The sequence below is a fragment of the Hyperolius riggenbachi genome, chromosome 3 (assembly GCF_040937935.1).
Source record: "Hyperolius riggenbachi isolate aHypRig1 chromosome 3, aHypRig1.pri, whole genome shotgun sequence".
Taxonomy (NCBI): domain Eukaryota; kingdom Metazoa; phylum Chordata; class Amphibia; order Anura; family Hyperoliidae; genus Hyperolius; species Hyperolius riggenbachi.
The window spans coordinates 300,598,390-300,618,927 of NC_090648.1; the positions used below are offsets into that span (position 1 = coordinate 300,598,390).

Below are 20,538 nucleotides of genomic sequence, written 5' to 3' on the forward strand. Positions count from 1 at the left end.
TTAATAGGACAACCCTTGTTTATTTGTTGTAAAATATTACACGTGCTGCTCACCATTTCTATATATTTTAATTGTTTCTACTAAAGATTATGTTTTTAGTGCGCTAGGGGTCTGTCCCAATAGGGAACACGTAATACGTTTATATGGCCAGCAAATCAACCTTCAGGACTACTCCTCTTCTCTTCCTGTCACGTAACAAGCCAAAGTTCACTCTATTAACAATAATGTAAAGAAAACAAGGACACCAATGTATCATTTTATATTTTTTTTTTTATTTTAGATCAATTAAAAGCATACAGTGTTTCATTGAAACTCAAAGACTTTACCAACACCTGCACCTGAGTTGCTGGCTTTAGCAATAGTTATATTTTACATCTTTACAGGATACTGAAATAGTTATTGTGTGAACCCTTACTTTGTACATCACAACAGTAAAATGAGTAAAATCCAGGCACTAATTCTATTCCCCCTTAACCAAATAAAAAAGAAACAAACAAAAATAAGACATAACTGAAGTATTTATCAATACATGGACCCTCGTTAGTTGTTTTCTCAACTACAGGAGTCAAAAGCGTAAAATGCTGCATAGCAAACACAACTTATATTAGTAAATACTACTGGATGTAAAGCAAACTAACCAGTTTATTTATGATCAGAGAAATATGGAGGCTGACATTGGTGATTTCTTTCTAGATAAATAAAAAAACCTATTTCCCGGATGTTATACTGATCCTCTTTCTTAAATAATGTCCGATCCTTGACAAGTACACAGATCAGGCAGTCTGATTTCACAGGCTTCAAGCTCGATCCAGGTCAGTGATCGGATAGTGATCAGAATCACATGAAGAGAACACGTCTAGCAGCAAATCTACTGACAGCCTTCATAATTCTTCCAACATAAGGTTTGTTCCAATAATAACAGTTATTTCTATGCTATTACAGTAATTTATGTAGAGCATAAAATAGATGTTGACTTTTTTGCTACGGTAAATACCTTTTCTAAGTGTTAGCTTGAAACCTTTTTAGTTTATGTCTTAAAAAACAACATAAAATAATGAAAAAAAAGAAGGAATAAAAAGAAAATAGAAGTGTGTCTATCATTGTACAGAGTATCATTGCAACTATCAATATGGCATCATCACTCTGAGATACTTCAATAATCTGTTGAATAATAGTTGGACACAGCCAACTGCCATACTTAAAGTGGGCAATAGTGTTACTTAGTTACATAACAATTTGGACAGCGGATCAGAATCTTACAAGATCACTGACACTGATGTCTATGGAGAAATGCCTGTTTTATGCACAACTGTCTTTTTGTAAAACATGATAGACAAGAAAATGCTATTTTTTCCCATTCCTGTCTTAATCTTTGACTACCCAATGCTTTCTACCTTTACTTAAAGAGGAAATGTAATGCAAACATTGTATTGAATACAATTTCTTTTTATTTTTTTTTACAATATTCATTTATAAATTAGTCAGTGTTTTCCCACTGTAAAATCTTTCCTCTCCCTGATTTACATTCTGAAATTAGTCACCGATAGCAACAGCTCTAGTCCTGTCAGGTGCAGCTTTGCAAAATGTTTGTTTCTGAGTATTTCGAAGCCAGTTAAAATAATATCTGGTCTCCCAGAATGCTTTAGGAGGAAAATTCCTCATAGCTAAACAGCCTAGGCTAAGCATGACCAGAAGGGTGAGGTTACATACCAATATAAGGCAATATATAGATATGGGAAGTGTTTCTAATGCTGAAACCTGAAAAATGACCATACAAGTTGGTATCCTGAATCATTTACAGCATTCTAATTTGACTATATGTCACTACAGTACCTCTTTAACAAGGTTAAAAAACAGTGCTATAACAATGAATCTATCTAAATCTAATCGTTTATATCAATCTTTTTTTATTCACTGGCCCTGACTGAAACAATAAACTTTAGAAATCTGATTGGCTCTTAGAAATCATTGCATTACTAGTTTTTATTAAATAAAGGCATTGCTTTATGCCACCATGTTTTCATAAGGATCACTAATCGCAATGTAAGGTTCTGAGGGATGACAGATGGAGAAATGAAATGATGGATTTCACTGATAAGCATAAATATTCAACATGTTTTGTTCTAACATCAATTTATCAGAGAAAGACCAAACAGCCCACTCTAAGAAGCACAACTGATAGGTTTATTATGCCATAAGACATCAATCCCTTATTTTCAGGTTAGATGTTCCCTTGAGTGCTTTCTGTAAACCACCTGCAAACAATAATCATGATAACTAACAACATAGCAAATAAAGACATATATATATATATATATACTTATATACAATGAAATATTTACAGGCTATTTATATATTTACATACTTCTATAGTACAAATCTCATAAATATTGAAAAATAGGTTGCCTTTCAATGAGTCAATGTTGTATAAATAGCACATTATAGTTTATATTCATTCATGGAAGACTATGAGGTGACAGAAGTGGTGATCTTGTGACCTGCATGATGTGAGGGTCTTTTGCTTAATTTCCCTTGGTTATTTTTAGCATAAATAGGACTACCAGATAATGTACAAGTCTATGATACCTGTACTGGCCTTGGTAACCATACATGTAGTGTTTAATCACACAGGAACAATTTTATGTGCTAAAATATGTAGACTTGATAGATAATTATGACTGTATACCTGTAGTAAGTATTCTAAGGATGGTAGTTATCTGAATAGATATAAGTTGTACAAAATGACCTATGAATTATGTATGAGAAGTAAACATACTGCTGCATCAATTTGTTGCGTACAGGTCATATATACATTAATAGACTGAAGCCAGATTGTGACAAGAAGTAATGCACTGCCTACGCTAAAATTTGTAACATTATTAACACATGCATTATTTGGCTTCCTACACAAAATGGCTTCCACAATGAACTTTACCAGCTGTGACCATGAAATGAGTACCTTTTCAGTCTACTTAGTCTTGCACATAAATCCCTTCCTTTAAAAGCCTAATTGCGTTTTCTCCACATAATGGAATAACAACAACAAAAAAAGGTGTAATAATGGCTACTGGCCTTCTAGGGATTTTTTTCAATTCCACGGCTTGATATGTGGAAGTCACTGTAAATTATAAAACTGTGACGAATACTTTGCAAAATGAGCACAGTAAACATTTTATGAGCAAAAGATGAATACATTATGCCTTATGGTTAAAAGCTGAGAAACATTTTGCTCAAGTAAATCGGTGTTTCATAAATTATTATTTCTTTAAATATTGAAAAAATACTATACATGATGTAAACTTCCACGGGCTGCAATAAATTAACTATATAAATAGCTCACTTATGTACCATGCGTAGAAAATACCCGCAGTAAAGTTATTCAGGTTTGATCAATGGCGACACTTGTAATTTTCATAACAGTTTTGCTTAAATAACAAGGTTAAAGATTTTTATGCCGGTGGTATGGGAGTTTTTTTGTTTTTGTTTTATTTGTTTCAAATTAAAGCCATATCAAAATAGAAGGTAAACTGTGCTTTTCATGCAGCAGTTAATAATCTTATTTTGTTCAAGGCTGGATTTACATCTCATGAAGCCTATAGACAAAGAAAAGATAGTGGCCTAAACCCCAACTATCAATGCTAAATTCTAAGACATGCCTGACACAAAGTTGTCCAACTGGAAAACACAAGTGTGTCAAAGAGGAGACAGATGGGTGGCACAATGAGCCAAAAAGGTCACAAACTGAGATGAGTAGCATAGATAGTGAGGAAGAGACAGCTGTAGTTGGCACAGATAATGAAAGGACAGCAGCAATGCTTGAAGTGATGATGGCATGTGGTTGGAGATGTAAAAGGTGCCTCTGGGACCAGATGTCCCTTCAATAGTGACACCTGTAGGCACAAGCTTACTGTGCCCAATATGAAATCTGGTCCTTGTTCTGTACATTTCACCCACATTTTGCTCTTACTGAAATTATTAAGTAAATCGTTATTAAAATACTGTTTATGTATACATAGTAAACCACCAAGTCATTCATATCAAGTACAGTTTCTGTAGCACTCCCCTCAGAAGTGCGTCCAATTTGGTGTAGAATTTTTGGTACAAAAAAAAGAGAGGGGAGGAGTCTGTCCCTCTGCCAGGTTAACACTTCTGTTGTGTAACATTTACTCACATGAAATGATTCCTGTAGGCACATTCAAGTAATAACATACAAGTATGAGTAACAATAATTGACAATAGCCAGCTATGTGGCTTCAATAAAGTTTAAATTGTATGTCCATTCTCCAGAATGGAATAAAATTACTTCCTTCTGTCAGAACCTTTGGAATAAAGATGGTATTGTCCTTGTTGAAGTGTAGAACTAATCTCTTAAGAGCCCCTTTGTTCTATAAGACTGGGTGTCTTGAAGGAAGTTCAACTGCAAGCAATGGTGAAATTTCTTTCTCAGTAGAAAGCGTAGGAGTGAACAGTTCCACTTCACTGAGAGGGCCATGCCTCTCATCCAGCCCCCTAGTGCTTATCAGGAGAAGAACTGTGGGTCCAGTCGATAATTATCAGGGTCATACTTCCAATCATAACGAAAAAGCCACTGCCAAGGAAAAGCATAGCCTACAAAGAAAAGAAATAAAGGTTGTAATTTCACTGAAAGGTCACACACCCAGCCCCAGCACATTTGCTTTAACTCTCTGAAAGATTGAGGATAGACGCAATTATGTGCAGTCATTATGTTCAAATTGGCAGTGAACAGCACGTCTGGCAATAATTACAACTCATTTGTGTTTTTGGATCAAAGTTAAAGCGGATCCAAACCAAAAATGTTTTTAATTCAAAATATTTAGTTGTATGTATCAAGGAAACGCGCTACACCTCAAAAATAGGGTGCACTTATTGCACTCACTCAGCTGGAGCAGCACCTTCTATATATGTCATATAAAATGTTCGCAGAAGGCAGCGCTACACAACTTAACACAATGTATGCTCCAATAGTTCATATACACTATATGTGGACTACACAAAGTGTATATGAACTATTGGAGCATACATTGTGTTAAGTTGTGTAGCGCTGCCTTCTGCGAACATTTTATACAAAATATTTAGTTGCACCACTCTGACACATACAAAGATAAATAAACACCCCTTCAAACCTATGAGCTTTTCAGTGTATACTTTTCACCCTTCTCTTTTCATAACCAGGGTTATACAGGTGGCAGCCATTAGCAATTCCTCCTTTGCCGGACACCACCTACTCCAGCAGTTTGCCGGATTCTGTCCCGGAAATATGAAAGGAAGGGAGGGGTTCCTCCAATAAATGTTAAATATTTTATATTTGTCATCATGCAGCTGAAAAAAGGCTGCTATTTATTATTATAATGTAGAAAATAAGATTTTATTTCTGAAATCTTGTATTTTTAATTTCCTGGCCGCAATAGCAGCATAGGGGGCGATATACAGGCTGGAAACGCGAACCATCACTCGCGTTCCCATGCCTGTCGGCCGGTGACGGCGAAACCGGAAGTGCCCGCCGGCGGGTCCTGGGACATCGGAGAGGAGCTGCGAGGGCAGCGATCGGCTGCAGGGGGCTGAGGGAGGCCCCAGGTGAGTTAATCTCATTTTTTTTATCGGCTTTAGGTTCACTTTAAGGGCAGGATCAAAATGACAGCTATGACATTTTTGAAAAAATAAATAAATTAAAAAAATTAAACAAGAGGGCTCCTGTGTTTTTTTAGTATTGTCAAAAATGCAGCTTTCAGTGGCAATCAAAATCAACCCAAATTAGATTATTTTTTTCTTTTGCTTTAGCATCAATTGATAAGAAGACATAAATGTGATTTTAATATGACTGGCAAGCTTACCCTAGCAGCCTTGCAGTGGTCTGTTTCTAGTGCAAACCGAAAACATTTGGGTTGATTCACACAGCAGTGTTATGCCATAACTCATACGTTATTTGAGTATACCACCATACATGCATTATAGTTATGCTCAAAACAATGTCCTTCAAATATACAGCACATAAACTAATGAGTGAGCAAGAAGATAGCAGGTGCAATGTTTGCATTTGCTCCTGCGTTTTCTGCTCACCCGCATATTAGTTTATCCATTATATATTTACAGGGCTCGTTTCAACCTTAAAGCATACACAAGGCACTGAAATAACGTGCGTAAATCCTCTCACCCTAATGAAAGCAGGCAAAACATCCCTAATTATAGATGATTCAACTGTTGAGAAAAGGTAGCAGTTTGGCTCCCCCTTACAGTTCTTTTGGTAATCTGTGATGGGAAAAGGGTCAAAGAAAGTGGCAGTAGGGCCCTCTGACAAGCACTAAGCCCCAGGAACCTGCCTAGGTTGCCTCATGGATGATCCTGCTCTGATTTGTGGCAATGTACAAGTTATCTTGAAATATAACAGACCTGAAAATAAATGTCTTAATAGAAATCAGGAAGTAACTTACCCCGATCTTTTGTACTGATCTCATGGATTCCTTTGTGACTAGCTTGAGGTAAAAAGCTGATGGTAAGATAAAAACCAGCATAGCAGCAGCAGAGGCACCTGTATCACAAAACAAAAGAATAGAATAGAGGTAAGTAAAAACTCATCATGTATTTAAAAAAAGGAGTGTTGTTACATGTGTTTAAAATACATCTAAAGGGCACAGGTCTAAAAAAAATATCAACTAATGGCTTGGTAAGAGTGCTCAAACATTATCTTCTTATGAGAAATGAGGCTTCTGCATCTAGAAATCTCATCTTAAAACTGGGACCTAGAAGCTTCTGGGTTGAGACAGTCAGTCAGGTTCTAGGGGTGTGACTGCTGCTGCTAACTTGGACCGCATCATCCTGCTGTTCAGACTGCAAGGGGTAAAGGCACAGACAGAATCTGCAATCTAGAATAATGACAACTTGGGGTGCAGGAGGTGGTGTCTGAGCTTCTCCATTAATCTTTATTTCAGGAGCTTTTATACAGATCTGGAAAATGTTTGTGTTGGAGAGGGACTTATTTTCCATTTTCAAACGGCTGCTTATAGTTTGGAATATATTTTGATAGGATAAATGTATTCCCTTTCTTCCCGTTTCATTGTCACACTAGCATAACTAACTCGATTAACTCCGCTTATACAATGACAAAGGACCATAGGATCTTATCCTAACCATAACTTACCAATAAATCCAAAGATATCTCTGATGGTGGGGACAAAAATGACCAAGACATTGGTGAATGCCAGGATGAGAAGAGTGATCAGAATATGGCGCCACCATGCAAAGTCCTTCCTGGCAAACAGTAGCTGGGTGATGGAGCTGCGGATCTGAAGAAAGACAGTGGATGTTCAGTTATAACTATATATACAGCTCAAGGGTAACACATTATAGCAACTAATGAATGGCAGTTAAAATGTGAAGTTAACCTGTGTTCTTATGAGACACTGAACAATGCAGAAACAAATAAAAAAGCTGTGGATTGTATACAAACACTGTGTTAGTGCAGCTGTACTGCTCTACCCCATTGTTCAATTAGCTGTTCCTGTATGTCTGTGTTGTAGAAGTGTGGGCATGTCTGCTAGCTCCATCCTAACATGTGATAGGAGTGTGCAGGACCAGTAGACTATCACCTAGGCTCTGCATTACTAATGCCAGTCCCACAGACTTAGCCACTTCCACTGCACTATAAAGACAATGGAAGGCAAAAAACAGCCAAAACTGCAGGAATACTGCAATTCTACATAAAATGTTAAGGCACATCTTATCAGAGCCTTAGCAGCATATAAACAGTACTCTTTCATACCCATTATATATATATGCGTCCCGTTTACTAAATGATGCTCCCACAGTGAACTGCTAGAGCAGATCTTGCGCTATACCCCCTTACACCTGTGTGTTGTATATTATTTAATACCACAGTGCAAGAAAATGGACCGCAAATAGTAGCTAAGCATACATTTACAATATTTGTTGATGTAAAATGTTATTTTTTGACCTTTTGTTTTACACAGGATAAAAGCACTGCTGCGTATAGATTTTCATGAGCAGGCAGTTGTACTGCTGTACATGTATTTAGAATGACATCTATTGGATCTTATAACTAATTATACTGGAACACAAAAAGAATTAGTACTTACAGGGAAGATAACAATAGGAACAGTTAAGGTGACGGCCATGAGAACAGCAAGACGGACTACGACAAATATAATCCCGGCATCAGGAATCTTTGAGTATGTGTGGAGTAACTCCGGCTCAACCTTTCCTGTAGATAATAAGGTAGATAAATATCATTGTTGCAAGATATGCCCTAAAATGAAGGTCAGCACATATCTGATTTACATTGAGGCAGCAGGTCCATATTCACAATATTTTGTACTCTTCAGTATTGCCCGACAGCTGTGATTTCAATTACCAAGAGGCTTCTTATGGCAGTGGCAACATTTTCCATAGTAACTTGTGTCCCTACTGCTACATAATTCTCATGAGGCCAGGAAAACAATCTTATCTTAACGATACATTCTCAGTCCCTCATCCTGCAGGATTTTTGGGGAACATAGCACCATCATTTGGCAATACAACTAAACCATGATTAATGGCATGACTATTGTATTGCTGGTAGAGTCTATGAAAGGGGTAAGACACTCAGAAATTATTCAGGTTGTGAGTATGCAGATCTAAATTTGTATTTTTAGACGGCAATGTGCTGTAAATGAAGCCTGCTGTGATTGTGAAAACAGCCTGTGGTATTTATAGAAATCCTAAATATTACTTTCATGGTGGAATCCAATATTCTTGTTTTTGTTAGAAAAACAAAATCTAGGTTTGAACATCAAACTTTCTCACTGGTACCACTGCTGCTGTTTATATTATTCAGCTCACACACAGGCCCATATGCAATTACATTTGTCTCCTGAGTTTTCTCCTAGGTGATCATTTTCAACGTGTCAATAAAATGCCTTTTTAAGCCACCAGAAAGCAAAAAAAAATACTCAAAATAATTTTGATAGTACTTTTTTACCTCCTCTTCAATACTTTTTCAGTTGAAAAGTGCTGGAAAGGTTTTTAAATAGAAGATGACAAATTATCTCCTTAAAGAAAACTCAGGAGATAAAGTGAAATGCATATGGGCCACAGAGTCATAATGACCTATTGTATTTCCTTCTGTTTCCTGCTGTTAGTAGTGTATGTCACTGTCACACACACATTTGATGGCCTCTTATCAGGTATCAGGGAAAACTGAGCTGCAGTCCAACTGTATTGGCCAGAAGAGAGACTTATGGCCCATACTCACGAGGGACTTTTGTCGCCTCAACACGCGGCGCGCGCGTGTTGCGGCGACAGGTCGCCCGTGAGTATGGGCCGTTGCCCGCGCGTGCACCCAGAACTGTCGCCCGTCACTCATGTCGCCATGCGATTGAAAGTTTCAATCGCATGGCAACAGTCGCCGCTGCACCTCCGCCGCAACTGTCGCTAGTCCGCGTGAGTACGCGGACTAGCGACAGCAACATGATAGTAAATAAACGGCGCTTCCGGCGGGGGGGACAACGGCGACAGCTTCCGTCGCATCAGTTGCCAGGTCCCTCCGCCGTGTGTATGCGGAGGGACCTGGCGACTAGCTGTCGCCAGCATGTCGCAAGCACGCTCCCGTGTGCTTGCGACATGCAAAAAAGTTGCCCGTGAGTATGGGCCATTAGGGACTTTTTCCACTAGCAAATCTCTTTGTTTCCCCGCAGACATGGAAATGTAGCTCATTTAAATCAATAGGTAGGCTGCCATCTGATTTGCATGCATGGGGAAAAAATCAGCAAAAAAAAACCAAAAAACAAGAGAATGCATGTGAATCCCAACAAAAAAATGGAGAATGCATGTAAATCCCTATAGCTGTGCATGGCATCAGAGTTGTGCCAACAAGACGCATGCCGTGCACAGTGGAAACTGGCCTTCAGACTTATAGGTTATTAACCTTTACCAAAACAAGAAGGATTGGTACTATGTACAAGCAGTTGTAAGTAGGATTGGTGAATATATGTTAATCTCATTATGCTATACAGCACACCCTTAAAGGGATAACCAAGACTGTAAAAAAACAGTCCCAAACTATCTCCAACATAAAGAGGCAGTTATAAAATACAGAACTGTAACCCCTCCCCCAACAGCTTTGGAGCCCCCATTGGCTACTTATTGAATATGTCAGTAGCTATACAATCTGAATAGCTGGACTGTGCCAATCTGACAGAACATGCCTGAAGCAAAACCTGTGTATGTGTGGTGAGCACATAAAAAGGGCTAGAAAAAGCATGGCATTGACCTATTTTCCAGTAAAAGGCCTCAACTGCACTCAGTGAAATGTGATTTAAGGACAAGCGAACCAAGAGCAGGTACAGAAGATTAGCAGGAATGCAGCAGGTCTCATTCTGTGATTAGCATTTAGTGACACAGCCAGTTATATGCCTTCTCACACAAAACAGAAATAACTGTATAATAATTACCATAGAAAGTCAAATATCCAAAAAGAGCAGCCAAGAGGTACATGACAAACATAGCGAAAAATGACACGTTTGAAACGTTCATCATCCTTTTGCGGCTGCGGCTGAAGGAGAGAATAAAGGACACTTTTAGTACAGGCTCACTGGCTGGCAATCACAGCTATATTCCTGGCTTAAAATAGAACAGAACATACCCCTTAAGTTCCTGGTAAATGGGAAGGACAGCTGGATGGCACACAAAGGAGAACGTCAGGATGGGTACAGCATATACCGTCTGCAAGAGAGAAAATGCAATGAGCCATATGTATTCAGAAGTCAGAACTAAGCAATACGAGTTATCACTGCCTGAAGAGTTGCTCCATCTTCAGTGAAGTTACCTGTGAGTTGAAGACAAAGTATTGTGGCGTGCACACGTCATCACTGGTGTCATTCAGCTCGTAAGAGTGTAGTGGAGCCTGAGTGGCTAGGTGAGTTAATGTGGAGTTCAATGTTATGTTGGTGGCACCCGTTCCTAGCAGAAGGTCGCATGTGATTTGAAATTTCTTGTAGATGACCTGAAAAAGAAACAATACACTTTAAACTAAACTCACATTCAAAGGTAAAAAATAATATATATATCCAAAATCAAACTTTAGCACTGAGCTACTTGTCAGCAATATATTTCTGTGAGAGTTGCTCATTTTCTCCATTAATAAGCACTTCAAGCCTGAGCCTCTGCGAGATCATCTCAGGTTACAGTTTTCCCAAGGTGGGTGTACAAATGTGTTGCGTGGCTCTCTGCTGAGCAGCGCATTCTGATTAATGACAGAGGGGAGGACAAGCAAGACTCATTCAACTGAAAGAACTGCAATAGCAGTCGTTATGGATTTTTCAGTAGGGTGGATTATAAGTATATACGCAAACTGAGAGAAGGTTTGTCAATAATTTACCATTAACAAACGTGAACTAAAGTAACCATATTCCCATTTCCCATTCCTATTGCAGCCTATGTTACCCCACTTTAGATTGCAAGCTTTGCGGGGACAGGTCCTACTCCCTCCTTTAACATAGTTAGTACTTGCTACGCACACAAATTTTGTACTTGCACTCTTAATTAAGTTTTATACATCACTGTTAAATATGGTAGCATTTTATATAAAAGGATGAGGCCCGATTCACAACTGTCAGTTGAGTTGCAGAATAATTCTACATGTCACCTCACTGCCCATACAATTCTAAGGGGCTGTTCACATTACTGAGTTGTAACTGATTACGTTATTCTAACTCGCTGCATGTAGGCTTTGTATTAAGTCTATGACAAGTCTCCATTGCAGTTCACAGTCCCTATAGCGCATGCGTTAAAGAGAACCCAAGATGGGTTTATGCAATCAATATTAGCACAGAGGCACATTCTGCATACTATCACCAGCCTCTGTGTCCTTATAGTGTGCCTCCAGCCACCCCCCGTGCTCTGCTGCCCCCCCTTATAAAAACCGCCAGGCTAGCGACACACAGATTGTCACTAGTCGGCTGTTTACATTCAGGCTGCCACTCAGCGCCGCTCCCCCACCTCCTCTATAGCGTGGCTCCCCACCTGCGTCCCTTCTTCCACGCCTCTGTAAGCTGATTTTAGGAAGCTTACTGAGACGGGGAGGGAAGGGAAGCAGGTGGGGAGCCACGCTATAGAGGAGGCGGGGTAGCGGCGCTGAGTGGCAGCCTGAATGTAAACAGCCGACTAGCGACAATCTGTGTGTTGCTAGCCTGGCGTTTTTTATAAGGGGGACAGCAGGGCATGGGGGGTAGGGGGGGTGGCTGGAGGGCCACTATAAGGACACAGAGGCTGGTGATAGTATGCAGAATGTGCCTCTGTGTCCTAATATTGATTGCAGAAACCCACCTCGGGTTCTCTTTAAGAAACTGCAGTAAGGATATCCCAGTAGAGCCAATGGTGAAGCATCATTCATGATTACGTATCTTAGATGATAAACACACTCTTATTTTGCAAAGATGAGCTATTGGGTGTCAGAATCTAGAAAAATACTTACGACAATGAGAAAGAACACCATACACAACAGGGAAAAGCCACTTGTGTAACCCAAATATCCTGAAATACAAGTAAAAGAGAATTTACAATACAATCACTATAAAAAAAAACATGGCAATATTATAAACATGGATGCTACAAAAATACCAAAACATGGCAGAAAAACAAAACTTACCCAAGTTTCTCAGCAGAGACAAAGGAAGTATGAGGAACACTGAGACCATGATGACCATGTAATCTCCATTTAGGTACCATAATCTAAGGAAAAAAATAAACAGAAAATAAGTTACAGCATAGAGGAATGGTTGCCATCATTAATGCACTCTAAACTTAACAGCATTCTGATAACATTCTCCTTATTTATTTTTCTACCCAATTTGTGCTGAATATAGACAATGTCATTTAAATTAGGTCACAGGAGTTTGTTTTCACACCTTTTTACCTTGAAACAATGATCAATAAATGCTATTTGGCAGACCCTAGACGTTATTATACGTTTTAAGACAGCACTATTGTTCTTGAAGCAAAAATGCAAAAACTCAATATTACTGCAGTGAATATACCATATTTTTTTCAGTATCTTGTACACAAGGTATAAGAATACAGTTTTACAGCATGTCTTTCAGCAACAACTAGAGGGAATCTGTAAACACTGTGAAGACAGAAGAGTACTGTATTCGCCTACAAACATTCATTGCAATGGAATGTGGCATATGAACCCACCAAGCAAATACTCTTTGAAGCACTATAAGGAGTTCTCCGCAGCAGTCTCAGCTACACATTAACTTATGCCATACTCTACAGATAAGTTGTAATTATGGCGCTAAACTGCTGCAAACACTGACCACTGGTATACAGTATTTTATTTAATTATGTATATATATTTATATACTGCACACACACATATAAAAAAGGCTACATAAAAATAGTCAGATTACAGTTTTGATCTTTTTCCTAATACCAAAGAAAATAAACATGTCACTACACTGTTCCTCACAAGGATACACAAATCACCTTAAAGAGGAACTGTAGTGACAAAAATGTAATTAATAAAATTATTATTGTTTTTTACAATATTACTTAATAAATGATTTAGTCAGTGTTTGCCCATTGTAAAATCTTTCCTCAACCTGAATTGTATCACAGGTGGGGGCATATTTAGTGCTGGGAAGGTGCTCCACTGTGGGATGTTTATATGTTCCAAGCTGAATAGAAGAAAATGTCTGTGCTCCCAGAGTGCACTGGGAGAAGAAGGGAGCATATCTACACAGCCTAGGCTTGATATCACTGGGAGTGTGGGGTTACATACTAATATACAGCAATATATTCAAATAGGAAGTGTTTCTGATGTTGAAACCGGGACAATTAACGTAAAAGTGGGTATCCTGAATAATTTACTACATTCTCACCATAGTGCCTCTTTAATATCTGATTTGTCCCACCACCTTGAAGGACCTACCAAGCTCCGCCTAACACTTGGTACCACTCTATATTCCAATATGAAAATGCTTCTTGCCTAACTGCTTCAACTTATGTCTTTAAAGACACTCTGTAATAAAAAAAAGTTCCCCTGGGTGGTACTCACTTTGGTAGGGATAAAGCCTCTGGATCCTATCGAGGCTTTCCCCGTCCCATGGTGGTTTTGCTGTAGCACACTGAATGCACAGCCGACAATTTGTCAGGACGTGCAATATTTTTTCCCTGTTCCAGTGGAGGCGTTGTTGCGGCTCTCGGCTCGGAAATAGGAGATCTCAGTCGGGTCCGCTCTACTACGCAGGTGCAGGAGACTTGCGCCTGCGCAGTAGAGCGGAACGGGCTGGAATCGGCTATTTCCGAGCCGAGAGCCGCTACTGCGCCTGCGCTGGAGCAAGGAAGGTAAATATTTACATACCCGCTGTTCGGAGGGGCACAGCGCGACCACCGTGGGACACAGGAGTATAGGGGAGTCGATAGGATCCAGTGGCTTACCTCTCCTGAGGTGAGTACCCCCAGGGGAATTTTTTAATGTTACAGATCCTCTTTAATACTTTCTTTGATTCCCAATGAAAAAACACAATAACAGATCAGATGTTTTTACTGCGTTGGCTGCATGCTTGTTCCAGGTGTGGGATCAAACACTTCTAAAGCCAAAATATTATCATGGCAGACTGACAGCATTTTATTAAAATAGAAATGGACAGTTTATGAATTCTGTATAGTGGTGAGTGGTTCAAATTCACCAAATCTTAAAAAAAATCCTACAGTAATAGAACAACTGTCCCCAAGTCAACAATTTTTGCAATTATTTTTCCCCACTCTGGTAATGTACTCTGAATTAAATGACCTTGAGAACCACCCTGGCTTGCTCATAAAGTGACTGACTATGCTCTGTTGTGTTTATAAATGTAAAACGTTTTGGAGCATTTTTTGTCCCATCTCCTTACTTGTGTCACCAGAAAATAACCCATTTCTCCCAGTAAGGACTTACCTATTCTAAAGTCTCTATGGTTGAGTGTAGCGCCTTTGAATTCATCAGTTAATGTTATATGGCTAGAAAGCTCGAAAGACAATCGTAACTAATTATTTTTAGCAAATATTAATATTTAAAGGATAGATACTATTCAATGTATGTTCAACTCAATGGAACCTCAGGGAGTACCAAAAAGATAAAAATAACCTGTCTATGCTCATGACCAATATTATAGTTCAGAGAGGATCATTGAATCATTTCTCAATGCAAAAACAGGTTAAGCACTCAAGATACTCACTTTTCACTGAGATCAGTGCCAGACAGTGCCTGGATTACAAGAGGCAGTTCATATTTCACTATGTAGAGGTAGCTTGACATAGCTGCAAAAATAGTAAATTGCCATTAGAAAACATACATTTTGTTCTGTATATATCTGCATACCATGACCCTTCTAGAGGTGTATGTAAGGAAAGTTGTTGATTTGGTGAGTATAACCAGATAGTTTCCTTTAAATTGAATTATCTTTAATCAGAAAAATATGGAATGTTACAAACTGATGTTTTACATTTTTGGAGCGCCACCTGCTGGTTTGATTGGCAAGTTTTGTGGCCACATCAGATCATTATTTTATTCTTTGCAGTGAAGACAAGATGTGTACATAGTGAACATTGAGGCTTAATTAGCAGCCACCAGTTCTGTAGACTTGGCTTCTATAAAGTACATCCTGGAATCCACCAGCAGCCTATTCTAAGCGCTAGTGATGTGAACAGCTCTAGCTAATGCAATATTATGGGGGCTTTTTATAAAATCACATTGCTCAAGTGGGAGCACACCCATAGCATTACCATTAGCAAGAGATTTTCAAATCACAAGCGCTCAGAAAAGGCTAAGAAAACGCTGCTAGTTGGTTCCATGCCTTAGAAACTTGTTAACCATAGCAGTAAAGCAAGACTCTTTCTCATTAGTAGCATTTTTTTATAGTTGGAATCAAAGAAAGAAAAACTAAAATCTTTTACTTCTTAAAACGAAAATAAATAAAAACAGTACACATTCCCTTTCATAGTCATACCTACCTCCAATATTTTGCATGGTAATGGACCCAGAAGCTGCAAGTTTTCCAAATATGCCAAATGCTTTAAATCCCAGCTGTTCATATAATAAAGAACCTAAAAAATAAATTCAATGTTAGCACAAAGAAGGTTTGAATAGTTTTTTTTTCCCTTTCAAAATTAATGTTGCATTACTAATACATACCTCCTTCATTTGCGGTCTTTAACAACAGGTGAATGGAATAGAGAGAAAATATTGCCACAAACGTCAATAATATCCTACAAAACAAAGCAGAATTTATAAATGAAATTTCAAAACAAAGGTGTTTTAAACCAAAATAGAGTATAAATTCATGCAGTGGTGGCTATGGCTTCCTTCCAACTGTTCCACTGACGCACCATAAGACCAGCCCAACCCAGTCATTTTCTCACTGTTCCTAATGTAATTACTGTGATTTATCACACGTGCTGCATCATGTACTAGCATAAAATTATCAAGGATGCAAAATACGCCTGAAGGAAGCATAACATGTGATTTATTATTATCCACTGGGTAATAACTCTGAGAAAAAAAAGCTATTAAAAAATAATCTTTGCTGGAAAAAATTGTAAACAGAATCTGAAGTGAGAGGGATATGGGGACTGACATATATTTGATTTTGAACAATACCAGTTACCTAACTGTCCTGCTAACCCCTGCCTTTAATACTTTTGGACATAGGAGGCATGCAGATCAGGCGTTTCTTACAAAAATCTGACAAGATTAGCAGCATGCTTGTTTCAGGTGTGTGATTCAGACTCTACTGATGCCTGAATGATCATCAGAACTGCCAGGTAACTGGTATTGTTTAAAAGTACAGTAAAGAGATATGGCAGCCTCCATATACCTCTCACTTCAGTCGTCCTTTAAGGAACCCCCAGCATGTGTTAAACAGAATAAGTATAACATTATTTCCATTGGTTTTTGAACCCTATGTCCCACTGGCTATAGCCTACTTTGAAAGATGGCTAAACACAGCCTTTTATGTTCCTCTTAACACTGATTATCAGTGAGTCTAAATGTATTTTCAGAGGAAATGTTTAACCCTACTACTTCATTAACAGTGATAGGTTTATTCCAGGCAGGGGCAAACCATTCTGCTGGCTACAACTTTTGAATCTGACCATTTTTAAAGTACTACTCAATCTTAACGGACTACAGAATCTTCAGGGACAAGTGAATCGTCAAGGAGTTCTCCTTCAAACTTTCTAGGGCAGTGTCTGGGACTCAAGGTGATAACAGCTGGCAGTACTCCTTCTTCAGAAAGGTCAGCAGTACTTAACTGCATTGTGATAAATACACAAAGAGGTCCAACACCAGATCCGGAGATCTTGGCAATATATAAATAGCACTGACTAGTACTTCTGCCAGCTGCAGTAACTGGAGCATTGGAAAACATCACAGGATAGTAATTAAGGGGGTGGGTCTACAGTCTGTTTAGCTCTTAGAAAGCAATGTTTCCTTTATTTAAAAAAAAAGAACCATTGTTTCAGTGTCCTCCATCTTCAGAACTGGAAGACCGTGCCCAAAGGGGTCGGAACACTGCACAATGAAAACAGTATCTATCATTGTTCTTCATTAGGAGATAAATATTCCATTTTATAATGTATGCTGCCCCTAGTGGTGATTAGTGAAAAAACAACACCTTATAAACACACGACATGTGGAATGTCAACCAAAAGCATCTGCACTGCAAAACAACAAAATAAAACATATGACAATAAATGTGATGGTATACTTACATAAATAGTGCAATCCCAGTGTTAGCCATTGCGTACGATAAACCTAGAATTCCACTTCCAACAATGGCGTTACTAAGATTAAATACTGACATGCCAAAGGATGTGGTCCCTGGAAGCTATGAAGAAGAAATAGTCACATTAGTGATACAACAGATACATACACTGTACACAGCTCATTTTCTTCATGCTTATAGAAACCTTTAACTACGCCTTAATATGGGGCATACTTACATATTCAGTCTCACATTTCTTCTTTACCATAGTAGGCTCAAGGAAATTCTGGTTCTCTGGATCCACGTCATAATGCCTACAAAGAAGATGAAACATTAGGAATCGTCTTGTCTCTAGTTTATTGGAAAGAATATATTAGTATGCGTAAGGCCTTCACTGAGCAGAGCATACCGTGCAAGCAATATTCGTGATATAAGAAATCCCCTTCACATAAAACATAACAGCGGTTAGGCATATTTCATATAGTGGCAATAACCAGAACTAACCCTTTAATAGAAAGCTTCTTTGCTGGATATTCCGGGTAATTGAAGTCATCGTTGCTGTTGGTGCTCGCACTGTCTTCATCGGGAGAGATGTTAAACCTCCCCATCTCTTGTTTGTTCATACTGGACATGAAGGCAAAATAAAGGAAGATGCCCACAGACTGAATTCACAAGGGCAGCTGCTTTAGTCTGTATCGCTGCCGATCTTGCTGCTGCGGTTGGCTCTCTGCCTAAAAGGAAAAGAAACGTCAATACTGCAGTGTGCAATGGGAACACGTGATGCTTCATCATCACGAGCTAGCAAAAGAAGAGATGGGAGGGGGGATAATGAAGGAGAGTGGAAAAGTACCAGCTATGTTCATCAGGAATACAGCAAACCCGAACCACCAAGGACTGCCTCATCCCCCCCTCCCTTTGTTCTCTCCACCCTCACTTGTCAATCACATACATTCCAAGGCCATGAGCAGACATTTCATTTCACCTATCAAAGAGATTTTTGTTGGGAGGTTCTTCCAGCTAAAGAATATACATTTTTATGCATTATTATTTCTTAACAATGTAATACTGAGGTAAATAATCACTTAAATGATCATTTTCACACTGGGGACATTGTACGTTTCTTACAATGAGGATATTTTAGAATTAATAAAACATTCTAGTGGTAATGTTACCAAAAATGATAACATTGTTTTAAAATGCTGAAATCAGGTAATGTTCAACACTGTAAGATGTGTGATTGTTTTTTTAATGGCCGTAAAATGTATCTACACCACCCACATAGATGCTGTGTAGGTAAAACTGCAATGATGATGGGTTAAATTCAATTCTAATAAATGTACACAACAAATAATGATGCACAAACAGTGATTAAACGAAATATGTCAAATTAACCTAAGGCAATAAAATGAATAATTCATTGAAAAAAAATGCATAACAGCTATGATTAAAAAAAATGTAGAAATAGCCCATAGATTTAAAAGGGAGAAGCTCAGATGGTTATAAAGTCATCTAGTCTAACGAGCAGTAAAAATCAAAAGGTATTTCGGGGATCGCTTTTGTGTCTAGAAAATTCTCTACAGGGGCTGAGTTTACAAGGAAAAAAAATACTATCACTAGGCAGCCAGTACACTGAATAAGGTATAGAGCCACTCCTTGAGTCCACTCCCTCCCCTAACCTCTGCTCTAGAGGAAGAGAAAAAATCTGATGCAACACCCATGCTCTATTGAAACAGAATGTAAGCATGCTGCTGTGTTTCCTTCCAGCTCAGTAACAGCTCAGCCCGCTCTAATCATTTATCAAACAAGATCAAGCACTCTAAAAATTAGTGGTAAAGCACTAAGGAAAAGATATATACACAAATCACTCAGCATGGCATTCATGGAGCGGACAGCAGTTCAAGGCATATATAAATATATATTGGATCAGGGTATCAGAAAGAGCACAAGATTGCCTTGCAGCAGCTGAAACAAGAATACACATATAGATCTGATGCAATCGCACACATCCGCTTGCATGAAATTCACTAGATGATACATTATAGCCATTTGATCACATGACCTTTGAAAAATAACAAGCAATTATGTGACAGAAGTTGGAGGAAAGGGAATTATTTCTGGGGGGTATCAATAAATTATTTTCATAAAATCTTCATAGCTGAAGAGTTCTAATGTAGAATGAAGCGAGAATGGGACAGTAGGAGATCTGAGCCAGCAGACCCACCCAGTCTGTAGAGCAGTGCAGCCAGACACCTGGGTGCAGACACATCGCACCGGGTGACACTGTCACACACACCCTAGGCAGTCACACCTCACCTGCTTACCTGTATTATGGAGTTTCCGGTCACCGGAGAAGATCTATAGACTGAGAATCCCCGGATAGTGAGCCGGTAGCTTATATAAATAAATAAAGGTATTTATAAAAAAATAAATAAACACTAAAGATCTGACCCTGGGAAACAGCACAGCAGGCAGGACTAGAAGGCGCACTAGTCGCAGCTGTGTTTATACATAGAAAGAAGAAGTGTCTCCCGCGGTAGCAGCTCTGCGACTGGAGGACACCGGGGGGAATACACTCATTAATAGCGGAACACCGGGGAGGCGGGGCACACGCGTCATTACCATGAAATGATGCCGCCGCTCTTTGTGTACCAACAGAAAAGCCCCGCCTCCTCTCCTCCTCTTGTTCGCTTGGAACAACGTGTCTATCTGTATGGGGTCAAGCGAAGTGTGCGCGCTGGAGAAGCCTTCGTGCTGTGTGTTTGGTTTGTGCTGCCACGGCTAC

General features: G+C 39.0%; 1 protein-coding gene across 1 annotated transcript; it reads right to left on the reverse strand.

The window, feature by feature from the left end:
• Window positions 1–250: 250 nt before the first annotated feature.
• Window positions 251–20,313, reverse strand: SLC38A2 (solute carrier family 38 member 2). Its single transcript, XM_068276594.1, has 16 exons — window positions 20,078–20,313; window positions 18,261–18,487; window positions 17,995–18,070; window positions 17,764–17,879; window positions 16,187–16,260; window positions 16,006–16,098; window positions 15,231–15,312; window positions 12,659–12,741; window positions 12,485–12,543; window positions 10,838–11,014; window positions 10,655–10,734; window positions 10,464–10,564; window positions 8,112–8,236; window positions 7,157–7,301; window positions 6,450–6,547; window positions 251–4,608 (listed from the first exon to the last, which is right to left on the reverse strand). The coding sequence occupies exons 2-16, from the start codon at window positions 18,386–18,388 to the stop codon at window positions 4,510–4,512; spliced, it is 1,536 nt and encodes a 511-aa protein (XP_068132695.1). The 5' UTR covers window positions 18,389–18,487; window positions 20,078–20,313; the 3' UTR covers window positions 251–4,509.
• Window positions 20,314–20,538: the final 225 nt, after the last annotated feature.

What these genes read in the sequence shown, in the direction of transcription:
- SLC38A2 (XM_068276594.1), bottom strand. Translation starts at nt 18,388, where the DNA reads ATGTCCAGTATGAACAAACAAGAGATGGGGAGGTTTAACATCTCTCCC. An exon ending in ACTGGGATTGCACTATTTAT is followed by an intron (nt 16,261 to 17,763) that starts GTAAGTATACCA and finishes TTTGTTTTGTAG; the next exon opens with GATATTATTGACGTTTGTGG. An exon ending in GTCTCTGCTGAGAAACTTGG is followed by an intron (nt 12,544 to 12,658) that starts GTAAGTTTTGTT and finishes CTTGTATTTCAG; the next exon opens with GATATTTGGGTTACACAAGT.